Source organism: Heterodontus francisci, chromosome 7 (genome assembly GCF_036365525.1).
Source record: "Heterodontus francisci isolate sHetFra1 chromosome 7, sHetFra1.hap1, whole genome shotgun sequence".
Lineage (NCBI taxonomy): Eukaryota > Metazoa > Chordata > Chondrichthyes > Heterodontiformes > Heterodontidae > Heterodontus > Heterodontus francisci.
Window position 1 is genome coordinate 49,438,759 of NC_090377.1, and position 24,525 is coordinate 49,463,283.

The following is a 24,525-nucleotide window of genomic DNA, read 5'->3' on the forward strand; positions in this document are numbered from 1 at the left end:
TTATCCGTGAAATTTCAGTGAGTTGCTGGTGGAATCAAAGTTCTCCCCACTTCTGGCTTCCCCTCTGCGAACCATTCCTCCACCTTTTCCTTCCCATCTTCCGTGCCCCAGATTTCTCCTCTTCACCTGCTCATGGGTGACCTCAAGGTTCTTGGAACTTCTCAAAAACAGCCACAAGCACAACTACATTTATGCAATAAATACAATAAAATGTGCAGGTTTCATATGACCAGATGTCACACGGTAAGATAACATATGGTCAGAACATCACAAAATCAAACCTCCAGGAAAGTCTCCAACCAGAGTTGACAAATCTAATCCCTCCATACACATTAACTACTATTTCATCTGTTACAATGACAGCTTACATTTATACAGCCCCTTTAGTGTCAAGGTGCTTCACTGGGATATTTTTATGTCAAATTAAACTTAAAGGCCCAGATTTTGCAGTCAGCAGCAAAGAAACAGTGCTCGCTGCTGACCTTGAAGATATCTGCCAACAGTAACAACCTGTATTTATATAGCACCTTTAATATAATAAAACATCCCAAGGTGCTTCACAGGAGCATTATGAGCAAAATTTGACAGGGAACCACATAATTAATGACCTCATAGTAAAGGTGCCCCTAGGTAGCAGTGATCACATCGTGATTGAATTTCACATTCAGTTTGAGGGTGAGAACAGTGGATCTAAGAGTAATGTCTTAAACTTAAATAAGGGTAATTATGAGAGTTTGAAGACAGAGCTGGCTAAAGTCAACTGGGAAATTAGGTTAAGGGATAAGTCAGTAGAGATGCAGTGGCAGACATTTGAGGAGATATTTTGTAATACTCAGAAAAGATACATTCCAGTGAGAAAGAAATTACTCTAGGGGAAGGACGCTCCATCTGTGGCTAATTAAGGAAGTTAAAGATAGTATCAAACTGAAAGAAAAAGTGTACAATTCAGTGAAGAGTAGTGGCAGGTCAGAAAATTGGACAGAATATAAAAAACAGCAAAGAATGACTAAAAGAATAGTAAGGAGAAATAAATTGGTGTATGAGAGAAAGCTAGCTGGAAATATAAAAAGGTAGTAAGAGTTTCTACAGGTATTTAAAAAGGAAAAGCTTAAGTAAAGTGAGTGTTGGTCCTCTAGAGAGTGAGTTTGGGGAGTAAATAATGGAAAATAAGGAAATGGCAGAGGAATTGAACAGATTTTTTGCATCTGTCTTCACTGTAGAGGATACAAATAATATCCCAGAAATAATTTTGAATAAAGAGTTGAAAGGGAGGGAGGAACTTAAAACAATTACCATCACCAGGGAAAGGATACTGAGAAAATTATTAGCACTAAAAGCTGACAAGTTCACAGGGCCTAATGGACTTCATCCCGGAATCTTAAAAGAAATGGCTGCTGAGATAGTGGATGCATTGGTTTTAATCTTCCAAAATTCCCTAGGTTCTGGGAAGGTCCCATCAGATTGGAAAATAGCAAATGTAACTCCATTATTCAAGAAAGGAGAAAGACAGAAAGCAGGAAACTACAGACCAGTTAGCTTAACATCTGTCATAGGGAAAATACTAGAATCTATTATTAAAGATGTTATAGCAGGTCATTTAGAAAATCCTAATACAATCAGGCAGAGCCCACATGGTTTTGTGAAAGGAAAATAGTGTTTGACTAATTTATTGGAGTTCTTTGAGGAAGTTACAAGCAATTTGGTTAAAGGGGAACCTGTGGATGTGGTGCACTTGGATTTCTAGAAGTCATTTGACAAGGTGCCACATCAAAGGTTACTAAACAAAATAAGAGCCCCTGGTATAGGGGGTAAGATATTAGCATGGATAGAGGAGTGGTTAGCTAACAGGAAACCAAGAGCAGGAATAAATGAGTTGTTTTCAGGTTGGCAAGCTGCAATTAGTGGAGTGCCACAGGGATCAGTGCTGAGGCCTCAACTATTTACAATCTATATTAATGACTTGGATGAGGGGACAGAATGGATGGTTGCTAAATTTGCTGATGACACAAAGGTAGGTGGGAGAGTAAGTTGTAAAAAGGACATAAGGAGTCTGCAAAGGGATATAGATGGGTGAAGTGAGTGGGAAATGATTTGGCAGATGGAGTATAATGTGGGAAAGTGTGAACATGGCAACTTTGGCAGAAAAAATAGAAAAGCAACATATTACTTAAATGGAGAGAGTTTGCAGAACTCTTGAGTTGCAGAGGGATCTCATTGTCCTTGTATATGAAATGCAAAAAGTTAATATGCAGGTATAGCATGTGATTGAGAAGGCAAATACAATGTTATCGTTTATTGCAAGGGGAATATAATATAAAAGTAGAGATATTTTGCTCCAGTTGTACATGGCATTGGTGAGACCACATCTAGAGTATTCTGTACAGTTTTGATGTCCTTACTTAAGAAAGGATAAAATTGCATTGGAAGCAGTTCAGACTGATTTCTGGGATGAAGGGGTTATCTTATGAGGAAAGGTTGGACAGATTGGGTCTGCATTCTTTGGAGTTTAGAAGGATGAGAGGTGATCTTATTGAAACATATAAGATCCTGAGGTGACTTGACAGGATGGATGCTGGAAGGATGTTTTCACTTGTGGATGAAATTAGAACTAGGGGACACAGTTTAAAAATAAGGGGTCTCCCATTTGAGATGAGGAGAATTTTTTTCTCTGAGGGTAGAGATGATTGTTTTTAAGGCAGAGGTAGACAGTTTCTTGACAAACAAGGAAGTTAAAGATTATCAGGGGTAGGCAGGAAAGTGGAGTTGTGTCCACAAACAGATCAGCCATGATCTTATAGAATGGCGAAGCAGGCTTGAGGGGACAAATAGCCTACTCCTGCTCCTAGTTTGTATGTTCATCAGGCATTGTTAGGGCAGATGGCCAAAAGCTTTGTCAAAGAGGTAAGTTTTAAGGAGCATCTTAAAGGAGGAATGGGAGGTAGACAGGCGAGAGGTTCAGGGAGAGCATTCCAAAGCTTGGGGCTTTGGCAGCTGAAGGCAAGGGGGTTGAGAAATCAAAATCAGAGATGCTGTAGAGACCAGAATTAGAAGAGTGCAGATACCTTGGAGGGTTAGGGTGTTGGAGGAAATTGCAGAGATAAAAAGGGGGATGAGACCAGGGAGCAAATTTAAAACAATGATGAAAGTTTTAGAATGGAGGCGTTGCTTAACTGGGAGTCAGTGTACGTCAGTGAGCACAGGGGTGATGGGTGAATGGGACTTGGTGCGAGAACAAGGGCAGCAGACTTTTGGATGACCTCAACATAATGTGAGAGGTCAGCCAAGAGGGCATTGAAATAGTCAAATCCAGAGATAACAAAGACATGGACAAGGGTTTCAGCAGCAGATGAGCCGAGGCAGGAGCGGAGTGGGGCAAAGCTAAGGAGGTGAAATAGGCAGCCTTAGTGATGGCACAGATACGTGGTTGGAAGCTCATTGCAGGGTCAAATATGACACCAATGTTGCGAACAGTCTGCTTCAGCCTCACACAGTTGCTAGGGAGAGGGATGGAGTTGGTAGCTCGGGAATGGAGTTTCTATCAGGAATCAAAGACAATGGGTGGAATTTTATGCTCTCCCCTGTGGCAGGTTTGTAAGTGGGGAGAGCATAAATCGGGAGGGATAGTGGTGGGGAGAAGGAGTGGTGGTGGTGGGTGGTTTTCCACCAAAATTTAGTCCGGAGCCGGATGATCTGAGAATGACCTTCCCGCCCCGTCGCCAGTTGAGGCCGATTAACTGGGCAGTTAACCCCCAATTAAAGGCCTCTTCCTGTTGCAGCCACAATTAGCCATACAGTGGATGGCACGGGAAGCACAGCACGGGAAATGGGTGGTCCCTCATTAAAAGGCATTTAGCGCTTGAATGAGGGACCTGACATCGGGAAGGTGTTGCCCGCTGAGGGCTACACCACCCCGCCCTTGCTGCCTACCTTTTTCCCCTGTCCCATGCGACCCCCACCCCACGAGACCCTTCCCGCCCTGATCTACCTGGCGCCTGGGTCCAGCGATGCTCCTCGGCCTCCGGGAGGTGCAGCTGCAGCAGTAGCCACTGCCTCTGCGGTGGTGCTGCAGCTGCCGGCCTCTGATTGGCCGGCAAATCTGCAAGGACAGGACCTCAGGTGACGGGGTCTTTTATCCCATGGAAGGCCCACCGCTATCCACTTAAGTGCCTGATTGGCACTAAATTCGGCAGGCCTTCCGTAGAAGAAGTGACACGGCATCCTCTGGATGTCGAGACCCCCGCCACCAGGATAAAATTTCTCCCAGTGGCTTCAGACTTCCCTAACTTTAACCACAAAGATTTGGAGGGCTATAGAACGCAGTCTTCATATATTCCGATGTTATTTTGAATTTTGTATCTTCTACTGGGGATCTGTCACATTCAGCAACAGGGCAAGCAGCAAGCAGGCTGATCTATCTGTCAGATTGAAGAATTCTCATAGATAGCAAAGCAGGAGGTTAAAAGCAGGGAATATGAATTTTATGTTTGAATTATTTTACAAAAAGTGTAATGAAGATTAATGTAGAAAGTTAAATATCAAAATTGCAACTTAAAAAAAAGTTACTTTTAAAAATCTACAATTTTTAAATTTTCTTCTGAGTGAATGAGACGCTACGCTTGTAAAAATAGTTTTTCAGGACCAGAGAACTTGTTCATCAGTAATTATTACTTAGTGTGCCATTAAAAACTCAGTTACTCCTGATTGAACAAGACTTGACTTTTTCATCTTTGGGAATAGTGGGTAATTCGTTTGATTTCATAAAAAATTGGTGATTTCTATGTTGATTCCATCTGCGAAGATTGCAACAGCACATCTTGTGGAGGAACATGGTATCTCTGACAGAAATGTCTGAATTTCCAGGTTTAACTGCGCATTTCCATATATCATAAATTCCTTTCAGTTTTACTCAGTAATAATGATGAGCGCTAACAGTCTCACTGTTATTACTACCACAAATTCAGGGCCAATATATGTGACATCAAACAGAGGGACTTGGGTGTCCTTGTACATAAATCACAAAAAGTCAGCATGCAGGTACGGCAAATAATTAGGAAGGTAAAGGGAATGTTGGCCTTTATTGCAAGAGGGATGGTGTATAAAAGTAGGGAAGTCTTGCTACAACTGTACAGGGCATTGGTGAGACTTCACCTAGATTACTGTGTGTGGTTTTGGTCACCTTATTTAAGGAGGGGCATGCTCACATTGGAAGCAGTTCAGAGAAGTTTCACTAGGTTGATTCCTGGGATGAGGGGTTTGGCTTATGACGAAAGGTTGAGCAGGTTGGGCCTATGCTTATTGGACTTTAGAAGATTGAGAGGTGGTCTTATTGAAGTGTATAAGATTCTGAGGGGGCTTTACAGGGTAGTTGCTAAGAGGATGCTTCCCCTCGTGGGGGAATCTAGATCTCGGGGGCACAGTTTCAAATTAAGGGGTCTCCATTTAAGATGGAGATAAGGAGGAATTTCTTCTCTCAGAGGGTCATTACTGTTTGGAATTCTCTTCCCCAGTGAGCAGTGGAGGCTGTCATTGAATATATTCAAGGCTGAGTTAGACAGATTTTTGATCTATAAGGGAGTCAACAGGTTTTGCGGGGCAGGCAGAGAAGTGGAGTGAAGGCCACACAATCAGATCAGCCATGATCTTATTGAATGGCATAGCAGGCTCAAGGACAAAAATGTCCTCCTCCTGCTCCTATTTCTTATGTTCTATGTTATAATTGTTTTCCTTTTCTTTATTCTTAATGTTCATCATACAGTATGAGTGCATCTCAATGATTCAAACTGAGAAAAAACACCCTGAAACCAAAATACATTTGGATGAGCAGCCTGAGATAGATCACCACCTTGAAGCCTCATGGAAATGTACAAAAATAGCAGCTGGTGCCTTGTCCTTATTGGCCCCCCAAGCATTACTCAAACAGCCTGACTATCATCCACTACAAGTGTTTGTAAGTAGTAATTACAAAAATATCTTTATATCTTGTCACAAGGTTATTTTCTATTTTTTTTCCTGCCCTGAAACAAAATGAAATAACTATATTCAAGCTATTTTTAATAATATAAGGTTGCAATTTATGTAATACAATTTTGAGTGCACATCAATGGGAAAAGTGAAAATATAATTTGATTATCAGCTGTCAATGTAAAATTCAAGCAAACAAAAGATGGGAAATGCAGACCCCTCACTATGACTCTATGACTCATTTGAAGTCTATCTCGTATCATTTTGAGTTCATAAACCAGCTACAGTATGAGTCCACTATGCTGCAAACCGATATTTTAAAAGTACTTTCTCCCTCTGCAAACATTTAAAATTTCAAATTGAGTCCAATTAATGTTCGGGAAACATTGATACTCTCACCATGATCTTCCAACATAAAAGATTAGCTTCTATTAGACATCCTGGCTGTAGTGCTGAAGACTTGTACTCCAAAACTAGCTGCGCCCCTAGCCAAGATGTTGCAGTCTAGCTACAAAACAAGCATCTACCCAACAAAATGAACTGTTGCTCAGATATATCCTGTCCACAAAAAACAGAACAAATCCAATCCAGTTAATTACTGCCCCATCAGTCTGCTCTTAAATCATCATCAATGTGATGGAAGGACTCGTCAACAGCACTACCAAGTGGTACTTACCCAACAATAAGCTGCTCACCGATGCTCAGTTTGGGTTCACCAGGTTCATTTGGCTACAGACCTCATTACAGCCTGGTCCAAACATGGACAAAAGAGCTGAATTCCAGAGATCAGGTGAAAGTGACTGTCCTTGACATCAAGGCAGCATTTGACTGAGTCTGGCATCAAGGAACCCGAGAAAAGCTGAAGTCAATGGGAATTAAGGAAAAGTCTCCACTGGCAAAAGTCATATTTAGGACAAAGGGAAGTGATTGTGGTTGTTGGAGGCCAATCATTTCTGCCTCAGGATATTGCTGCAGGAATTCCTCTAGGCAATAATTTAGGCTCAACCATCTTCAGCTGCTTCATCAATGACCTTCCCTCCATCATAAGGTCAGAAGTGGGGGTGTTTGCTGATGATTGTACCGTGTTCAGTTTCACTGGCAACTCCTCAGATAATGAGGCAGTCCATGCCTGCTTGCAGAAAGACAAGGACATTCAAGAAGGATAGCAAATTACAGGCCAGTGGGTCTAACATTAGTGGTAGGGACAGGATTAATCTCCACTTGGAGAGGCAAGGATTAATAAGGGATGGTCAGCATGGCTTTGTCAGGGGGAGATCGTGTCTAACAAAAGTGACCGAATTTTTTGAGGAGGTGACTAGATATGTGGATGAGGGTAAAGCAGTTGATGTAGTTTACATGGACATCAGTACGGCTTTTGATAAGGTCCCGCGTGGGAGATTGGTTAAGAAGGTAAGAGCCCATGGGATCCAGGGCAATTTGGCAAATTGGATCCAAAATTAGCTTAGTGGCAGGAGGCAGAGGGTGATGGTCGAGGGTTGTTTTTGCGAGTGGAAGCCTGTGACCAGTGGTGTACTGCAGGGATCAGCGCTGGACGCTTGCTGTTTGTAGTGTACATTAATGATTTAGATGTGAATACAGGAGGTATGATCAGTAAGTTCGCAGATGACACCAAAATTGGTGGTGTCGTAAATAGTGAGGAGGAAAGCCTTAGATTACAGGACAATATAGATGGGCTGGTAAGATGGGCAGAGCAGTGGCAAATGGAATTTGATCCTGAGAAATGTGAGGTGATGCATTTTGGGAGGACTAACAAGGCAAGGGAATATGCAATGGATGGTAGGATCCTAGGAAGTACAGATAGTCAGATGGACCTTGTTGTACTTGTCCTTAGATCACTGAAGGCAGCAGCACAGGTAGATAAGGTGGTTAGGAAGGCATATGGGATACCTGCCTTTATTCGCCGAGGCATAGAATATAAGAACAGGGAGGTTATGATGGAGCTGCATAAAACGCTAGTTAGGCCACAGCTGGAGTACTGTGTACAGTTCTGGTCACCACCCTATAGAAAGGATGTGATTGCACTGGAGGGGGTACAAAGGAGCCCAGGATGTTGCCTGGGCTGGAGCATTTCAGCTATGAAGAGAGACTGGATAGGCTGGGGTTGTTTTCCTTAGAGCAGAGAAGCATGAGGTGGGGGGGGGCCTGATTGAGATATACAAAATTATGAGAGGCATTGATGGGATAGATAGGAAGAAACTTTTTCCTTTAGCAGAGGTGTCAATAACCAGGGGGCATAGATTTAAGGTAGGGGCAGGAGGTTTAGAGGGGATTTGAGGAAAATATTTTTCACCCAGAGGGTGGTTGGAATCTGGAACACACTACCTGAAGGGGTGGTAGAGGCAGGAACCCTCACAACATTTAAGAAGTATTTAGATGAGCATTTGAAATGCCATAGATAACAAGGCTATGGGCCAAATGCTGGAAAATGAGATTAGAATAGATAGGTGCTTGATGGCCGGCACAGACACAATGGGCCGAAGGTCCTGTTTCTGTGCTATATAACTCTATGGCTCTATAACATTCAGGTCGGGGCTGATAAGTAGTAAATAACATTCACACTACAGAAGTGTCAGTTAATGACCATCTTCAACATGATTGGTTTGGCATCCTTCCATCTGCGGAGATGTTGGAAATGCAGCCTCAGAACTTTGAGGTTAGATGAGCTCACCTGCTGCACTTCTTTTGAAGGCTGAACAATCCAATTCTGGAAAGGCAAAGTTTGCCACAAGTGTCACACTTGAAGTCATCCCTTGCCGATGGTGCAGGATGATCTCTGCTGATGCCTTGTTTGCAGGGCTGGCATCTGCTTTGGAACTTCTGAAACCATATGTCGTTGTGGTGGCGAATACCTGCCCACAGCTGGTGTCACCATTTGCATCAGTCGTTAGCTAGAATTTCCTGGTTGTTATAATTGATGCTGAAGGCTTTCATGTCTCTATTGACAGCAACCTTGAATCACCTTGGGCACCCTGCTGGTCATTTGACACAGGTTACCTCCCCCATACAGCATCTCCTTGGGGATGCAGCCATCTTCCATCCTGTGCACATGTCCAAGCCAGTGTAGCCTTCTTTGTGTGATTCGCGTGAGCATGCTTGCCATGTTTACCCTAGAGAGGACTGCTTCATTGGTGACTTTGTCTTTCCATGTGATGCTGAAGATGTATCGTGGACACCAGAGGTGGAAGTTATTGAATCTTTTTTCTTGGTAGGTGTAAGTTGTCCAGGCTTTGCTGCCAAATAGAAATGTACTGAGGATACAGGTCTTGTAGATAAACATCTAGATCCTGTGAGTCAATTTGTTGTTTTTCCATGCCCGTTTTGTTGGTCGGCCAAAGTTGGTGGCTGCCTTTCCAATGTGTATGCTGAGCTTTTCATCAAGACACAGGTTGTCTGTCACTGAAGAGCCATGGTAGCAGAATTTGCTGACTGCTTTCAGTGGTGTGTTGTTGGGTCTGATCACAGGTGGAGACACAATACCCTGTCCCATAAGTTTTCTTGACGCTGATGGTGAGGGAGAACATGACACAAAAATGGGATAGACAATCCTTGAGCCTTTGGAGCTGGGCAACTAGTGCAGCATTATCAGCATACAGAAGTTCTCTGATCAGGATATGCTGCACTTTTGTCTTGGCTTTCAGTCTTGATATGTTGTGGAGTTTACCATGTGTAGAGGTACACTCCTTCCATGTCGGCAGGGATAGCATGGGTCAGGAGGACAGAGAAAAAGATACAAGACAGTGTAGGGGCTACGATGCAGCCCTGTTTCACCCCATTCATGATCTCAAAACTGTCAGAGGGTGGAGCCTTGAATGGTATCATGGAAGGACCGTATGAGACTGTGAAACTTGGGAGGACAGCTGATTTTCTCTAGTATCCGGTAGAAGTCCATCCTGTTCACAGTGTCAAATACTTTTGTGAGGTACACAAAAGGAAGGTAGAGTGGTGTTTGCTGCTCTCTGCACTTCTCTTGAAGTTGTCTTAGGGCGAAGATCATGTCGACCATGGATCTGCCTGTTCTGAAGCCATATTGTGCCTCTGGGTATATTCTGTTGGCCACTTGTTGGAGCTTTGTTAGAATGTCTTTGGCAAAGACCTTCTCAGTGTCGCTGAGGAGTGAGAAGCCCTGGTAACTCTTGCCCAGGAGGCCCGTCTCCAATAAGAGAGAGTCTAAGTACCTCCCCTTGACATTCAACACCATTACCATTGCCAAATCTCCTACCATCAACATCCTGAATGTCACCATTGAATAGACACTTGTTATGAAAGTGATTCTGTTTTTGTTAAAAAAAAAAATTTTTTTTGAGGAATTCATAGTCAAACTGAAGAAGTGTTGGTCCAGTTTTTTTTTCAAGAGGGTCATTAATAGGACACTGAAAGAACTGGTTTGGCAACAACGTTTACTGGTTGTCACATGACTCAAGTTAAAAATAGAACAGAAGCCCTGGTGTTACGACCAGGTGTGAAAGGTGTTTCGGGGTCTGTTACTATCTTCACCTGGTCTTATTGTAACAGGGTTTAATTTTAAACACACTGTGTTTTGAGCTCCATTTTTGTGAATCCTTGTTCACAGTTTTACAATTATAAGGCAAAGAAATTAGCACAAACAGGCTTTCTGTGGTTTTAAGAAAAAAGATGAAATTTATTAAACCTTAAACTTAAATTCAAATGCCGTTAACGCCTACGGATATACGACGCGTCCACGCTAGCATTCACACATGGTACACACATGCAAATAGGGACAGAAAAGAGAAGAAACGATAAGTGGAACAGTTTGAGGCAATATCTTGTGACTGTTTCTCGAGCTCGCTGTAGTCCTTGATTGAAGATATGGTCTTGCTTTTCATTGGGGTCCAGTATTTGTCTTAAACCTTGTTCACGTCGGAGACTGTTCTCTCTTTGCGTTTACGTGTCTTCACAAGATTTCGTTCCGTAGGAAAGAGATGGAGGCAGGCAGACAGGGTTCTGCTTCAGTTCCAGGAACACACCCTTCTTCACTCCATGAGAACATGGCTTAGTCTGTCTTCTATTTCCTTTGCTGGAAGTTCAAATTCAAAAAAACTCCCAGGTTACCCAGCAGGTTAGTCATGTGACTAGCTCCTTATTTGGAACAGTCTCTCCTACGAGGTTTGTGAATTGTACCTTTAGCAGTCTCTGGAATGCTAGCTCCCTCCACCTTCAACATTTGGTAATCAAAAGTTCATTGTTGCTTGAATGAGTCAGGGCATGGCTCTTTGTCCCTTGTTCCAACACTGTCGGTTACCATGGAAATATCTTTCCAGTCAGGGGCTTTCAATTTTAAGTTTTAATGTTCAGGTGGCGAAATAATGTGTGCCTCAATCTTGGCAGGTGGGGGGTTTGCCTGACACTGGTAATTGGGGAAGATGTGGGCAGAGCAGTCAGTCACATGCCCCTTGATAAGACAAGCCTGGGAGCAGCAGCGCACACCTGAGAGAGCAGCAAACTTGCAAGCTTTTGGTTGTAGTGGCAGTGTGTTTACCTTCTGGAATGAGATAAAAGTTAGTTCCTGCTCCTGAAGAAGTGTCATGGAGAAAGTGACCAGATTCTTGCTGAATGTTTAAAGAAAAGCCTGCTAAATTAATTCTCAATGCTGCCTGTCAGGAACTGTTCTAAAAGATCTCAGTGACCTGTCTATGTGTACTCGGAGGCAAGATTGTATGTCAGTTTTGGAACACAACATATCTCATCTGCTATTTTCTTCAAGAATGAGCAAGTATTCAGCCCAAGTGTTTTTTTGTCTGTAACAGAACTCTGAATAAAAATCGCTTTTCTTTTTCTGGTTAATTGGTGTATGTGTGTATGTGAGTGTGAGGGGCTAAAGTAAAAAGGGAACTTTAAAATTTCAATCTGTGTGTTTATGCTTTACTTCATGACTGGTTAAGTCTTGTTTTATAATAAACTGATAATTTAGTTGTTCATTAAAGAAACCTGGTTAATGTGTTTTATTCTGGGGAACATACGGTAAGTGGGAAAATTTAAATAAATGTTGCGACCTGTGGAGAAGTGGGACTCGAATAAACAGTGCACTCCTCCCACCTCGTAACTCACACAACTGGACCAGTGACATAAATACTATGAGTATAAGAGCAGGTTAGAGGCCAGGTATTCTGTGACTAGTGACTCACCTCCTGATTCCCCAAAGTCTTTCCACCATCTATATGGCATAAATCAGGAGCGTGATGGAATACTCCCCACCACATGGATGAGTACAGCTCCAACAACACTCAAGAAGCTCAGCACCATCTAGGACAAAGCAGTCTGTGTGATTTGCACCCCATCCACCATGTTAAACATTCATCCTCCCACCACTGGTGCATCATGGATATAGTGTGTACCATCTACAAGAAGCACTGCAACAACTTGCCAAAGCTTCTTAGACAGCACCTTCCAAAGCTGTAGCCTCTACCACCAAGAAGAGCAAGAGCAGCAGGTAGCACCACCTGCAAGTTTTCCTCCAACTCAGACACCATCCTGACTTGGAAATACATCGCTGTTCCCTAATCGTCACCGGGTCAAAATCTTGGAACTCCCTACCTAACAGCACTGTGGGTGTACCTACACTGCATGGTCTACAGCGGTTCAAGGCAACTGCTCACCACCACCTTCTCAAGGGCAATTAGAGATGGGCAACAAATATTAGCCTTGCCTGTAATGCCCACATCCAGTGCACCTACACTGCACGGTCTACAGCGGTTACCACCACCTTCTCAAGGGCAATTAAGATGGGCAACAAATATTAGCCTTGCCTGTAATGCCCACATCCCATGAGTAAATAAACAAAAGATTAAAAGTATTAAATAGCTGTCATACATGGAAGGAGCCATGATGAAATAAACAATAAATTGGAAGGCTTATGAATTTAAAAAGTCATCTGTTAACAAAACCACATGAACATGGATACTTGTGCCACAGTCAAAATGGATTAGCAGTCACATGACCCCTCCTGTACTGGAAATAATTTTGGGAATTGCGTAAAAATAGTTATCTTTTTTAACCTACGACAAAACCTATCATTTTTCTGTTGTCTATAAAAATGGAACTTGTTAATCTAATCTGAAATAGCTCTGTGGAGAGCCCCTTTGAAATTGAAAGGAACACTGTTGCATATTAATGACTCCTATCAACATGAATGAGCTAACAAATGATTCTGAAGACAGACTGACTCACAGCCCAAACTAAAATAAATAGGTGTGAATTAGCACCGTGTTAGCAGAATGGTCCCCATTCCGACATCAATTGATAACCATGGTCTCCATATCCTGGACTATTGTGTGATCACAACAGAGGAGAGGGCCATATGTCTCCTAACAGAAACTCTAGTGTGATGGATTGTTTACCTTAACAAGGTAGCCCTCTGGAGAGAGAGGGGAGATCAAGCCAATACCTTCAGAAAGCAGGCCAGTCAGAGGCTGTGCAAAAGATCGAGTAAAGAAAGAAAGAAAAACCCTGCTGATCAATAACTGTACAGCCATTACAGCAGAAACAATACAAAGTGACTTCTGGACTCTCCATCTGTGAAGGTAACAACATCCACACCACCAGCTTTGTGCTGAGTTGTGACCATGAGAACTGTACACCACCTCTACAAATTCAGGATTACAAACACCCAGGCCTGCACCTTTAAAAAGGCTTTCGTCCTAAGAAGATTCAGCAGGTTTACTGTGAACCACAAATACTTACCTCACATTGAACTTTAAACTACCTCCTACCTTTTGCTCTCTATCAATCTATTCTTGTGTATGTGTATGTGATTGAATGTGTGTGTGGGTGAGGTTGTGACCATTTTGTGAACTGTGTAAAAATAAAGTTATCTTTTTTAACCTATGAGAAAACTTATCATTTGTCTGTTTATTTGATCCTAAAAAAAAAACTCGGGGGCTAACTCACTATTTTTATAAAAAACAAGATTGCAGTCAGTTGGGAGTTGAACAGTGGAAACTATCCACACCCCTTTCCATCTGTCCATAACACAGCCACATGACTGCATACTAGGAGAACATAATGTACAATATAAATATGCAATGAATAAATTAGCAGAGGGAAACTTTGAAAGGGACCTGAGAATTATAATGGACACATACCTTTCAACATAACAATGCAATTAATAAACTTTGTATAATATTAAGATACATAGATATACATAGATATGTAGAATATGGGGAAATTTTAATTTCGGGCAGGAAGTGCAGCAGTGTGTGGTCTTCACTGAAAAGCCCCAGCTCCTTCAGTGACCTTATCTAACTGCTTTGGATTTTTGACATGTGACTAAACCATCTGCAGTGATTGATGCTCACTCTTTAGAATAGTATTTGCCACAGAAGCGAGCCCTGCTAAACCCTTGGTAAGCCAGTGCTGAGGAAGTTGAGTGATTTATTGAATATGACATGGAATAAATATTTGTTTTAAAATGCTTAAAAGATAACAGTTGAGAACCTTGTGAATTAAGGGCAAAATTTCTACGTTGTGCGTACCTGGAACTGGAATAGAGCGCATCCGAACATCCTTTGTACACATGCTTTGCACACTTCAATGCCTGTCTGAATTTCTGAGCTTGGATCTCATTACATATTCATGGAGACTTCCATCTGCACAGCAGGCTACTTCTTGGAACTTGGATGCTAGGAGGTGGAATTTCTTGTAGTGCTACAGCTCTTTGAATGAGGGCAATCATTTAAAGACAAGTGACTTTTTTGGCAGATGAAGAAAATGTGTATCTTACAAAGAGAGCCCCTCCATAATAATGATATGCTGTAGGAATAAATTTGCCACTTAGATAATGAAGTGGAAGTGCTGTTGCATTATACAGATGCAAGGAGGCATGTTTTCTTTGGCACTACAGGGCATCCTTCTCTTATAACAGTGTGTAGCAAAACCTAGGAGAAACTGGGAGCCAGGTAAATACTGTCATAAGTAGCCACAAAACCCAGTCTGTGGGCTCCCAGTGGAGTCTGAAGCCCAGCAGATGCCTGGAGGTGACCTCCTAGCAGCAGGATGTGGGGCATGGAGGGGGGGGCAGGGGCAGAGCTCCAGAATCAATTTGAGGCCCTCCCCGCAGCCGCCATACTTACAATGTCACAGCTGCAGCTGCAGGCCGCCCTGTGGAGGGGTTTCCCCTGCGCAATGGTGGTCTGACAGCTGTGGCCGTTTCTTTTTTTACAAGTTTGTAAAAGGTGGAGTCGTCCTCTGTGTCCCTTACCTGCAGCAGGCTGCAGCTCCTTCAGGGCTCTTATTGACCTTCTAGATTCCTGTGCCCACCCGCCATCCTTAATTTGTTGGCGAACGTGCCTTCTGGCCATTAATTGGCCTTTCATTCAAAAACTGCGGCATGCGTGTCATGCCAATGCCGTACAAGATCAGGGCCTGGTAATTATCCCAATGTTGGGGTCCCAAATTAAAAATGAAAATCCGGCCCATTGAGTTGTAACAACAGAAAGTGCTACCAAAGATTTATACACGCTCAGGACAGGAGTATGCACGGGTGTTATTCTGTTTAAGTTAAGTAAGACAATCTGTTTTGAGTAACTAAAATGCCTGCGGTCTAATGCCTTCCTAACGGAGGGAAATATAGTGTGTTTGCTATTTTATATTATTACTAGTCAAGTTGTATTTCATTAAAGTAAGTGAATTCAATTGTAACTGTTGATCTGTATGATTACCTGCTGTAAAATATTGATGATTGGTATTGAGCCTCATCTCATCAAGAGATTTAAGAAATGCACAAATGGAAAGATAAGATATCTGGTCCAGTTCCCAAGGGGATGCAATTGTTAGATTCCGAGGATACATTACTGCACAAGTAGATAGAGCATAGTATGGGTCAACTCCCCTAAAAATAAGACATTCACACTCTTTATAGAAGTGACTGATGCCACAGAATCTCAGACAGCTTCTACCCCATCCCTGAATTTGTAACTGTGCCTTTGTGCTCCAAAGACAGTCATCCACCTTTGTTACACATCTTCAAGTTGGACCTCCAAGGCATCAATGATAAATTGTCTTCCCAGGCCACACTATGGGCTGAATGTTATGATCCCGCCACCAGGAGCGGCAGCAGCTGGATAAAAAAGGCAGCATTCCCGCTTGTGACATGAGCAGCCGCACTGCCACGATTACGTGGCGGGCGGCCATTTCACATAATTGAGGTGGCTGTCCCTCCTGTTCATGTGATGAGGGCAGCAATGGAGATGCCATTTACAGCATCACCTGAAGTTTCTCCCATTAACTCACAAGCTCCTTGCAGAGCTCCCCCTGTACACATACAAGCCCCCTGTACACATACAAGCCCCTTGGAAAGTTTCCCGCAGTTCACACACAAGCCCTTTGCAAAGTTCCCCCTTTCCTCCATTCACACACAAGCCCCTTGGAGAGCTCCCCTGATTTACACACAGCCACACAAAACCACTTACCCCCACACCCCAACTCTAACTCCCTCCTCCCCCACTAGCCAGTAGTGTGACTGGTTTAGTTTCCTGCAGTCATTCTTCATGCACAGAGTGCTAATTAGAATTAGATGTGGTTAACCTCACATGATTTACCAGGCCCCCCTCTTTGCTGTTCACATAACCTCACATATGCTGAAGGCAGGTCTGGCCCCTATTTTGTTTTTATCACCAACAGGAAACTGAAATTGGAAAAGAATACAGGCTGTGATTTTCCATGTCTGTGCATGACAACCTGAGATGTTCCAGATATATTGCCTCGTGCTGGAAAATGGGATTAGAATAGATAGGTGCTTGATGGCCGGCATGGACACAATGGGCTGAAGGGCCTGTTTCTGTGCTGTATAACTCTATGACTCTATATTTAGAGCTGAGAATAATTTCTGAACATTGTTCACAAACATAATACTGATGGGACCATTCCCACAAATTGGAATATCATGCAATTCTTCAAGAAATTATATTTTGAATATTCATGCAGCTGTTGCCTAGTCTTTTCTCATTTACATTTATTTATACTGCAATAATTGCTCCAGCTACAGCAGCTGTTCCATGCCCGTATGTAGGATGATACACAGGATTGGGTGAAAATACAGGGAGCGATTGGTGGACAAATGCCAAGACCCATTACAGAGCTAAAGACAGAGGGTAATCAGTAGTCAGGAAATGCAGGCTGATAATGGGACACACAAAGAGAGAGCACAGACAGTGCTGCTGACAATGAGGTCTGCAACATGCTGGTAAACTTTATGATGATAAATTACAATTCACAACTTACTTTTTGTTTGCTGTGCTGCACTGTGTGTGGAGAACTCTGGCAACTGAAGGGGAGAAGAAAATTTCTTGTAACATTGGTTTGGTTGTCTTTCGCAATGGAAACACTGAAGTAATCAGAAAACCCACCATGAAACTTCAGATGGTAAAATATTACAGATGCATATATAAAGATAGCTATGATATATGAAGATAAATATGTAGATAAAGATATTCAAAGCCTTTACTCCTGTCTTTTGCTAGAACCCTGCTCCTGATCTTTATGCATATAAGAGGCCTCTTTCATACGCTGAAACAGACCTGGAATATCACCTTTGTCCTCTACCAAGATACAACATAGTCAGCAAAGATGGAACCAATGTTGCCAGCACACAGAAGAAATTTCTTGATCAAGATGTAAGAACTCCTGGTGATCTGTTTTTAATATGTTTATCAATTTTAAATTTCTCTATTGCTATTGAAATTGTATTGTTATTTTTAGTTAACTTTATTCTGTCAAATTGGACAAAGGAGAAAAAAGAACATCAAGCAGTCTAACCACTGCTAATTGTGATTCATGGGTTTTGCGAGAAAGTGTGGAATTGAGATGAAAATAAGTTCAGTCTTGTCTATAATGCAATGCAGTTTTGAATAGCCTGCTAAGACTCACTTGGCTAGATTTCTCGATTGGCTCTTTAATTGGGCATTAGCTTTACAAATCATTATTAGCATTTGCCCAGCTGTTAGTTTGCTGACCCCACAGGCTGAATTTTGAGCCCGCCCCGTGGCTAGGAACAGAGGTGGGAAGGAGCTAAAAATAGCTCCGCTGGCTGCCATTCTGATTCCCACTTCATCCTACATCCGGGCCATTTTGGCGGGTGGGCGTTGGTGGTGGCAGGGCTATCCATCCACATGTAACAGGTAGCCGATTAAACTAATTAAAGACCACTTACGGCCAATTGAAGGAGGCCGACTAGGATTGTTCAATCGGCCTCCAGGTTCCCCGAGGTAGTGGGGAACAGTTTGGTTGCCTGGCGATGGCCTCCCAGCAACAGATTGGGGGCGGGGGGGGGGGGGGGAGGCAACGGTCCAGGGAGGCTTAGAGACCCTCCATGCCTGTCTGGGTGCAGCAGCAGCTGCAGGCCACCCTACAGAGGGGCTCCTCCCCCACCCCCCACCAGTGTGATGGTCCGGCAGCAAAGGCCATTTTTTATTTTACCTGCTATGGCGTGCTACTGCTGCTTTCAACCTGGAAGGCCTCTGATTGACCCTCCAGCTTCAAGACCCCTTTCACCATCCTTAATTGGATAGCGAGCCTGTCCCCTTGCCATTAATTGGCCCCTCCAGAGAAAAATCACATTGAGTGACTATTTCCCACACAGTGCAGGCTTCTGACCCCCATTTGAGCCTGTCAGTGGGGTTTAGAAGCCTGCAGGGAGAATCATGCCTCATCTGATTTTGAGAAGTCAGCTTCATTTGCATTTTGTGGGTGAGCCCCTTGCCAGTGAACAACTTGGCATTGAGTTTGACAGAGAAGTTTGGTAATTACACCTAAGAGCCCTTAAAGAAATGATGGGTAAATTTAATGAGATGCAGTCACTTACAAATAAATGGCTATATATAGGGTTGAAAATGTTGTAGTAATTACAAAAGATTACATAGGATATATGGCACAGAAACTGGCCATTCAGTCCAACCAGTCCATGCTGGCAGTTATGGTCCACTTGAGCCTGCTACCATATTTTCTCATCTAAATCTATCATCATAACTCGCGATTCCCTTCTCTCTCATAGTCATGTCTAGCTTTGTCTTACATATGCAAATTTACTATTCACTGCAATCATTTCCTGTGGTATCAAGTTCCACATTCTCGCTACTCTTTGGATAAAGACGTTTCTTCTGAATTCCCTATTGGATTTGTTGTTGACTATCTTATACTGATGGCCTCTAGTTATGCTCTTCCCGCACAAGTGGAAACATTAATTCTCTCTGTATACACTCTATCAAAACCTTTCATTATTTTAAAGGCTTCTGTTAGGACATCCCTCAGTCTTCTTTTTTCACAAGAAAAGAGATCCTGCCTGTTTATATTTTTTTGAAAAATATACTTTATTCATAAAAATTTGCAAAAAAGACATAACAAAACAGTTCAAATTTGACATTTCGGAAAGTACAGTAGAGATCAGATTCCTTCGATGCAGAACATGAGGTGCCTCACAACTCTTGCCATTCCATTTTATATGCAATGTACATTTACATTACATAGCAAAAATATTTTTGGTGCATACAGCCCGAGAGGTTTTACATAGGTTCCAGTCCCTCGGTATACTATGGCAGGAGGACCTTACACAGTGGCCTTTCCCGTTTTTGCCTTTGCGGCAGCTGCACCAAGCTTTAGTGCATCCCTCAGCACATAGTCCTGGACGTTGGAATGTACCAGTCTGCAACACTCGGTCGTATACAATTCTTTGCACTGGAAGACCAGCAAGTTTCGGGCAGATCAAAAAGAGTCTTTCACCGAGTTGATGGTCCTCCAGCAACAATTAATATTTATCTCTGTGTGCATCCCTGGGAACAGTCCATACAGCACTGAGTCCTGCATTACGGAGCTGCTCGGGATGAACCTCGACATAAACCACTGGATTTCTTTCCCCACCTGCTTTGCAAAGGCACATTCCAGAAGGAGATGGATGACGATCTCTTCCCCACCACAGCCACCTCGAGGGCAGCATGCGGAGGCGGTGAGACTGCGGACATGCAGGAAGGATCTGACGGGGAGGGCCCTTCTCACCACCAACCAAGCTGCATCTTGGTTGAAAGTTCTGGCAATGAGGCATTCTGCCAAATAACTTTGACAGTCTGATCAGGGAACCATCCAACAGGATCCACCATCTCCTTTTCCCACAGGGCCTTGAGGGCATTCCGTGCAGACCACAGCCTGATGGATTTGTGGTCAAAGATGTTTTTCTGCACAAACCTTTCCACGAAGGATAGGTGGTATGGCACGGTCCAACTGAATGGAGGGTTCTGCAGCAATGGGGCCAGATCAAACCTTTTTATCCCTTTCTGATATGTTTATCTACACATTTCTGGTATCATCCCTGTATATCTTCTCTGCACCCTGTCTAGTGCCTCTATATCCTTTTTATAATATGGCGACCAGAACTGCATGCAGTACTCTAAGTGTGGTCTAACCAAGGTTTATTACAGGGGGTTTAGCATAACTTCCCTGCTTTTCAATTCTTTCCCTCTAGAAATAAAGCCTAGTGCTTGGTTTCTTTTTTTTTATGGCCTTGCTAACTTGGCGCAACTTTTAGTGATTGGCACATTTGTACTCCAAGATCCCTTTGTTTCTCTACCCAACCTAGACTTGCACTTTCCAAGTGATAAGTGACATCCCTGTTCTTCTTACCATTTACCTGTGTTGAACGTAATTTGCCAATTATTTGCCCATTTCTGCAAGTTTATGAATGTCCTCCTGTAATTTGTGCAGTCTTCCTCAGTATTCACCATCCCACGCCCCCCCCCCCCCCCCCCCAGCCCCCAGTTTAGTGCCATCTGCAAATTTAGAAATTGTGTTTTTTATTCCAAAGTCCAAATCATGAATGTAAATTGTGAACAGCAGTGGTCCCAGCACTGATCCTTGTGGAATACCATTTCCCGCCTTCTGCCATTCTGAATAATTAACCTCTACTCCCACTCTCTGCTTTCTGTCTTGAAGCCTGTTAGCAATCCATTCTGCTACACATCCCCTAACTCCAATTCTCTGACCTTATTCATTAGTCCATTTTTGGGCACCTTATCAAAGGCCTTTTGAAAATCCAGATAAATTACATCTATTGCATTACTCTCTCTGTTACCTCCTCAAAAAATTCAATACGGTTGGTCAAGCAAGATTTTCCCTTTTGAAATCCATGCTGACTATTCATTTTTATATTTTTCTTTTCTAGATGCCCCTCTATTCTCTCCTTTAGTAGGGATTCCATGATTTTTCCACGCACAGATGTGAAGCTTACTGGTCTATAATTCCCTGGGCATGTTCTGTCCCCCTTCTTAAATATAGGAATTATGTTAGCTATTCACCAGTCTTTTGACATTACAAGTTTTTCTAACTAAATATTAAAATGTGTAGTTAATGCCTCTGCTATCTCTTCCTTAGATTCTTTTAAAATTCTTTTAAATTACAAAGGCTGTTAATGTTTTAAATTTAGATCTCAGTCTTTGCAAAGATTATTTAGGTTACAAACACACCTGTCAAAACTTTGTAGCTGGCACAGTATAGGTGGAGGCAAGAAGCCAATATTTTGCACCACTCCAACCCTCTGTTTGATGACTGATGAAGTGGAGGTAGTGAAGAAGAAAATCGTAAGGATCAAATTAGCCCTGCTTTGCACTGCTGAGGAGCTTCCTCTTAGGACATCATTGAAGCAAGCCTGGGAACAGACAGGTGGACAGGACTTAAGGCACAGTTGAGTATTACTGCCAATGGCAGCACCAGGCCTTTGGTAGATGTTAGCTGAAGGTGTCCTTGCAACTGTCAACTGACCTCATGCATTTTGGTAAAAAAACTAAGAATGATTATACTCTAACTGGGAGTAGGCTTTGTGCTATGGAAGAGCAGAGGGATTTGGGTACAGGTTCACAAGACAGCACCACAGGTTGATTTTTTATTATTATTCATTCATGGGATGTGAGCGTCACTGGAAAGGCCAGCACTTATTGCCCATCCCTAGTTGCCCTTGAGAAGGTAGTGTTGAGCCGCCTTCATGAACCGCTGCAGTCCATGTGCTGCACTGTTAGGGAGGGAGTTCCAGGTTTCTAAACCCAGTGACAGTAAAGGAACAGCGATATAGTTCAAAGTCAGAATGGTGTGTGATATGGAGGGGATCTTGCAGATTTTAGTGTTTCCATACATCTGTTGCCCTTGTCCTTCTAGGTGGTGGATTTTGCATGTTTGGAATCTGCTGTCAAAGGAGGCTTGGCAAGTTGCTGCAGTACATCTTCTGGATGGTACACACTGCTGCCACTGTATGCTGGTGGTGGATGGAGTGCTGATCAAGCAGTCTGCTTTGTCCTGGATGTTGTTGAGTGTTGTTGGAGCTGCGCTCATCCAGGCAATTGGAGAGTATTGCATCACACTCCTGACTTGTGCCTTGTAGATAGTGCACAGGCTTTGGGAAGTCAGGAGGTGAGGTACTCACTGCAGAATCCCCAGCCTCTGACCTGCTCTTGCAGCCACGGCATTTATATGGCTGGTCCAGTTCAGTTTCTGGTTTCTAACCTCCAGGATGTTGATAGTGGGGGATTCAGCGATGGTAATGCCACTGAACATCAAGGGGAGATGGTTAGATTCTCTCTTGTTTGAGATGGTCATTGCCTGGCACTTGTATGGCACGAATGTTACATGCCACTTATCAGCCCAAGCCTGAATGGTGTCCAGGTCATGCTGCATACAGACATGGACTGCTTCAGTATCTGAGAAGTCGCAAATGGTGCTGAACATTGTACAATCATCAGCGAACGTCTCCACTTCTGACCTTATCTTGGAGGGAAAGATATTGATAAAGCAACTGAAGATGATTGGGCCGAGGACAATACCCTGAGGAACTCCTACAGCAATGTCCTAGGTTGAACTGATTGGCCTCCAACAACCACAACCATGTTCCTTTGTGTTAGGTATGACTGCAACCAGTGAAGAGTTTCCCTCCGATTCCCGTTGGCTGCAATTTTGCTAGGGCTACTTGATGCCACATTCCATCAAATGCTGCCTTGATGTCAAGGGCAGTCACTTTCACCTGATCTCTGGAATTCAGCTCTTTTGTCCATGTTTTGACCAAGGCTGTGATGAGGTCTGGAGCCGAGTGAGCCTTCAGGAACCCAAACTGAGCATCAGTGAGAAAGTTATTGCACTGTAAGTGCCGCTGATAGCACTATCAATGACACCTGCCATCACTTTGCTGATGATTGAGAGTAGACTGACGTGGCGGTAATCGGCCTGCACTGAGTGTGAAGAAGGGAGTTTGGTAAGTGAGGGAGCTCGGTAAGGAGGGGCACTATAAATTAAGAAAAAAAAATTTACTGCTCTGAGAGCTGCTTTGAGTGCACAGAGTGTAAAGTAGGAGTTTGGTGCGTGAGAGAGGGGCTCCTTTTTTCTTTCTTTCTTCTACCTTTTTTCTGCCTCCACTGGCTGCCTCTCTCTTCAGTATAGGGGAAGAAGTGAGTAACTGGTAAGTTATTCTACTTCTTACTGTAATAAAATAAAATTTAAATTATGGCATAGCAGGTCAGTTCGGCCAAGTGGAATGTACGTCCTGCGGTATGTGGGAAGACATTGATGCACCACATGTCCTAGACGAACACACCTGCAGGAAGTGTCACCGACTGCACAAGGTTGAGCTCTGGGTTTCAGAACTCGAGCAGTGGCTAGAGTCACTGTTGTGCATCCACGAGGCAGAGGACTATGTAGATAGCACATTTAGGGAACTGTTCATACCGCAGGTTAGGAACATGCAGGCAGAGAGGGAATGGATGACCATTGGGCAGGCAGTGCAGGAGTCCCCTGAGTCTATCTTATTTGCTAATCAGTTTTCTATTTTAGATACTGGTGAGGGCAATGGTTCCTCAGGAGAGTGCAGCCAGAGCAAAGTCCATGGCACCATGGCTGGCTTAGCTGCACAGGAGGGGAGGAAGAAGAATGGAAGAGCAATTGTCACAGCGCTTTGATAGGGGATCAGACAGGCATTTCTGCAGCAGTAAACGTGACTCCGGGATGGTGTGTTGCCTCCCTGGTGCCAGGGTCAAGGATGTCACGGAATGGCTACAGGACATCCTTCTGGGGGAGAGGGAACAGCCAGAGGTCATGGACCACATTGGTGCCAACAACATAGGTATGAAGAGGAATGAGGTCCCGAAAGCAGATTTTAGGGAGTTAGGAAGGAAATTAAAAAGCAGAACTTCAAGAGCAGTAATCTCAGGATTACTCCCAGTGCCACATGCTGGTGAGCATAGGAATAGGAGGATTGATCGATTGAACTGGAGAATTGATGTAGGAGGGAGGGAATCAGATTTCTGAGACATTGGGACCGGTTCTGGGGCAGGTGGGGACCTGTAGAAGATGGACATGCTATACCTTAACAGGACTGGAAGTAACATCCTTGCAGGTAGATTTGCTAGTGCTGCTCGGGAGGGTTTAAACTAGCCAGGGGGATGGGAACCTGAGGGGTAGCTCAAATTGGAAGCAAGTAAAGCTGGTAACAGGAGGTAGAAAAGTAGCAAGTGACATTAAAAGACAGGCGAAACAAAGGCGAGCATCAATTAGGCTTAGAATGCAGAA

General features: G+C 43.3%; 1 protein-coding gene across 6 annotated transcripts in view; it reads left to right on the plus strand.

Annotated features, from left to right (window-relative positions):
• Positions 1 to 24,525, plus strand: part of cfap221 (cilia and flagella associated protein 221) — a 295,786-nt gene that overhangs the window by 202,787 nt on the left and 68,474 nt on the right. For all 6 annotated transcript variants that reach the window (XR_010975322.1, XR_010975323.1, XM_068035142.1 and 3 more), the window contains exons 19-20: positions 5,756 to 5,947; positions 17,457 to 17,609. Coding sequence is in view for 4 of the 6 variants with exons in the window: in XM_068035142.1 (XP_067891243.1) it covers positions 5,756 to 5,947; positions 17,457 to 17,609 (345 nt within the window). In the remaining 2 variants the exon portion in view is untranslated. The remainder of the gene's footprint in view (positions 1 to 5,755; positions 5,948 to 17,456; positions 17,610 to 24,525) is intronic.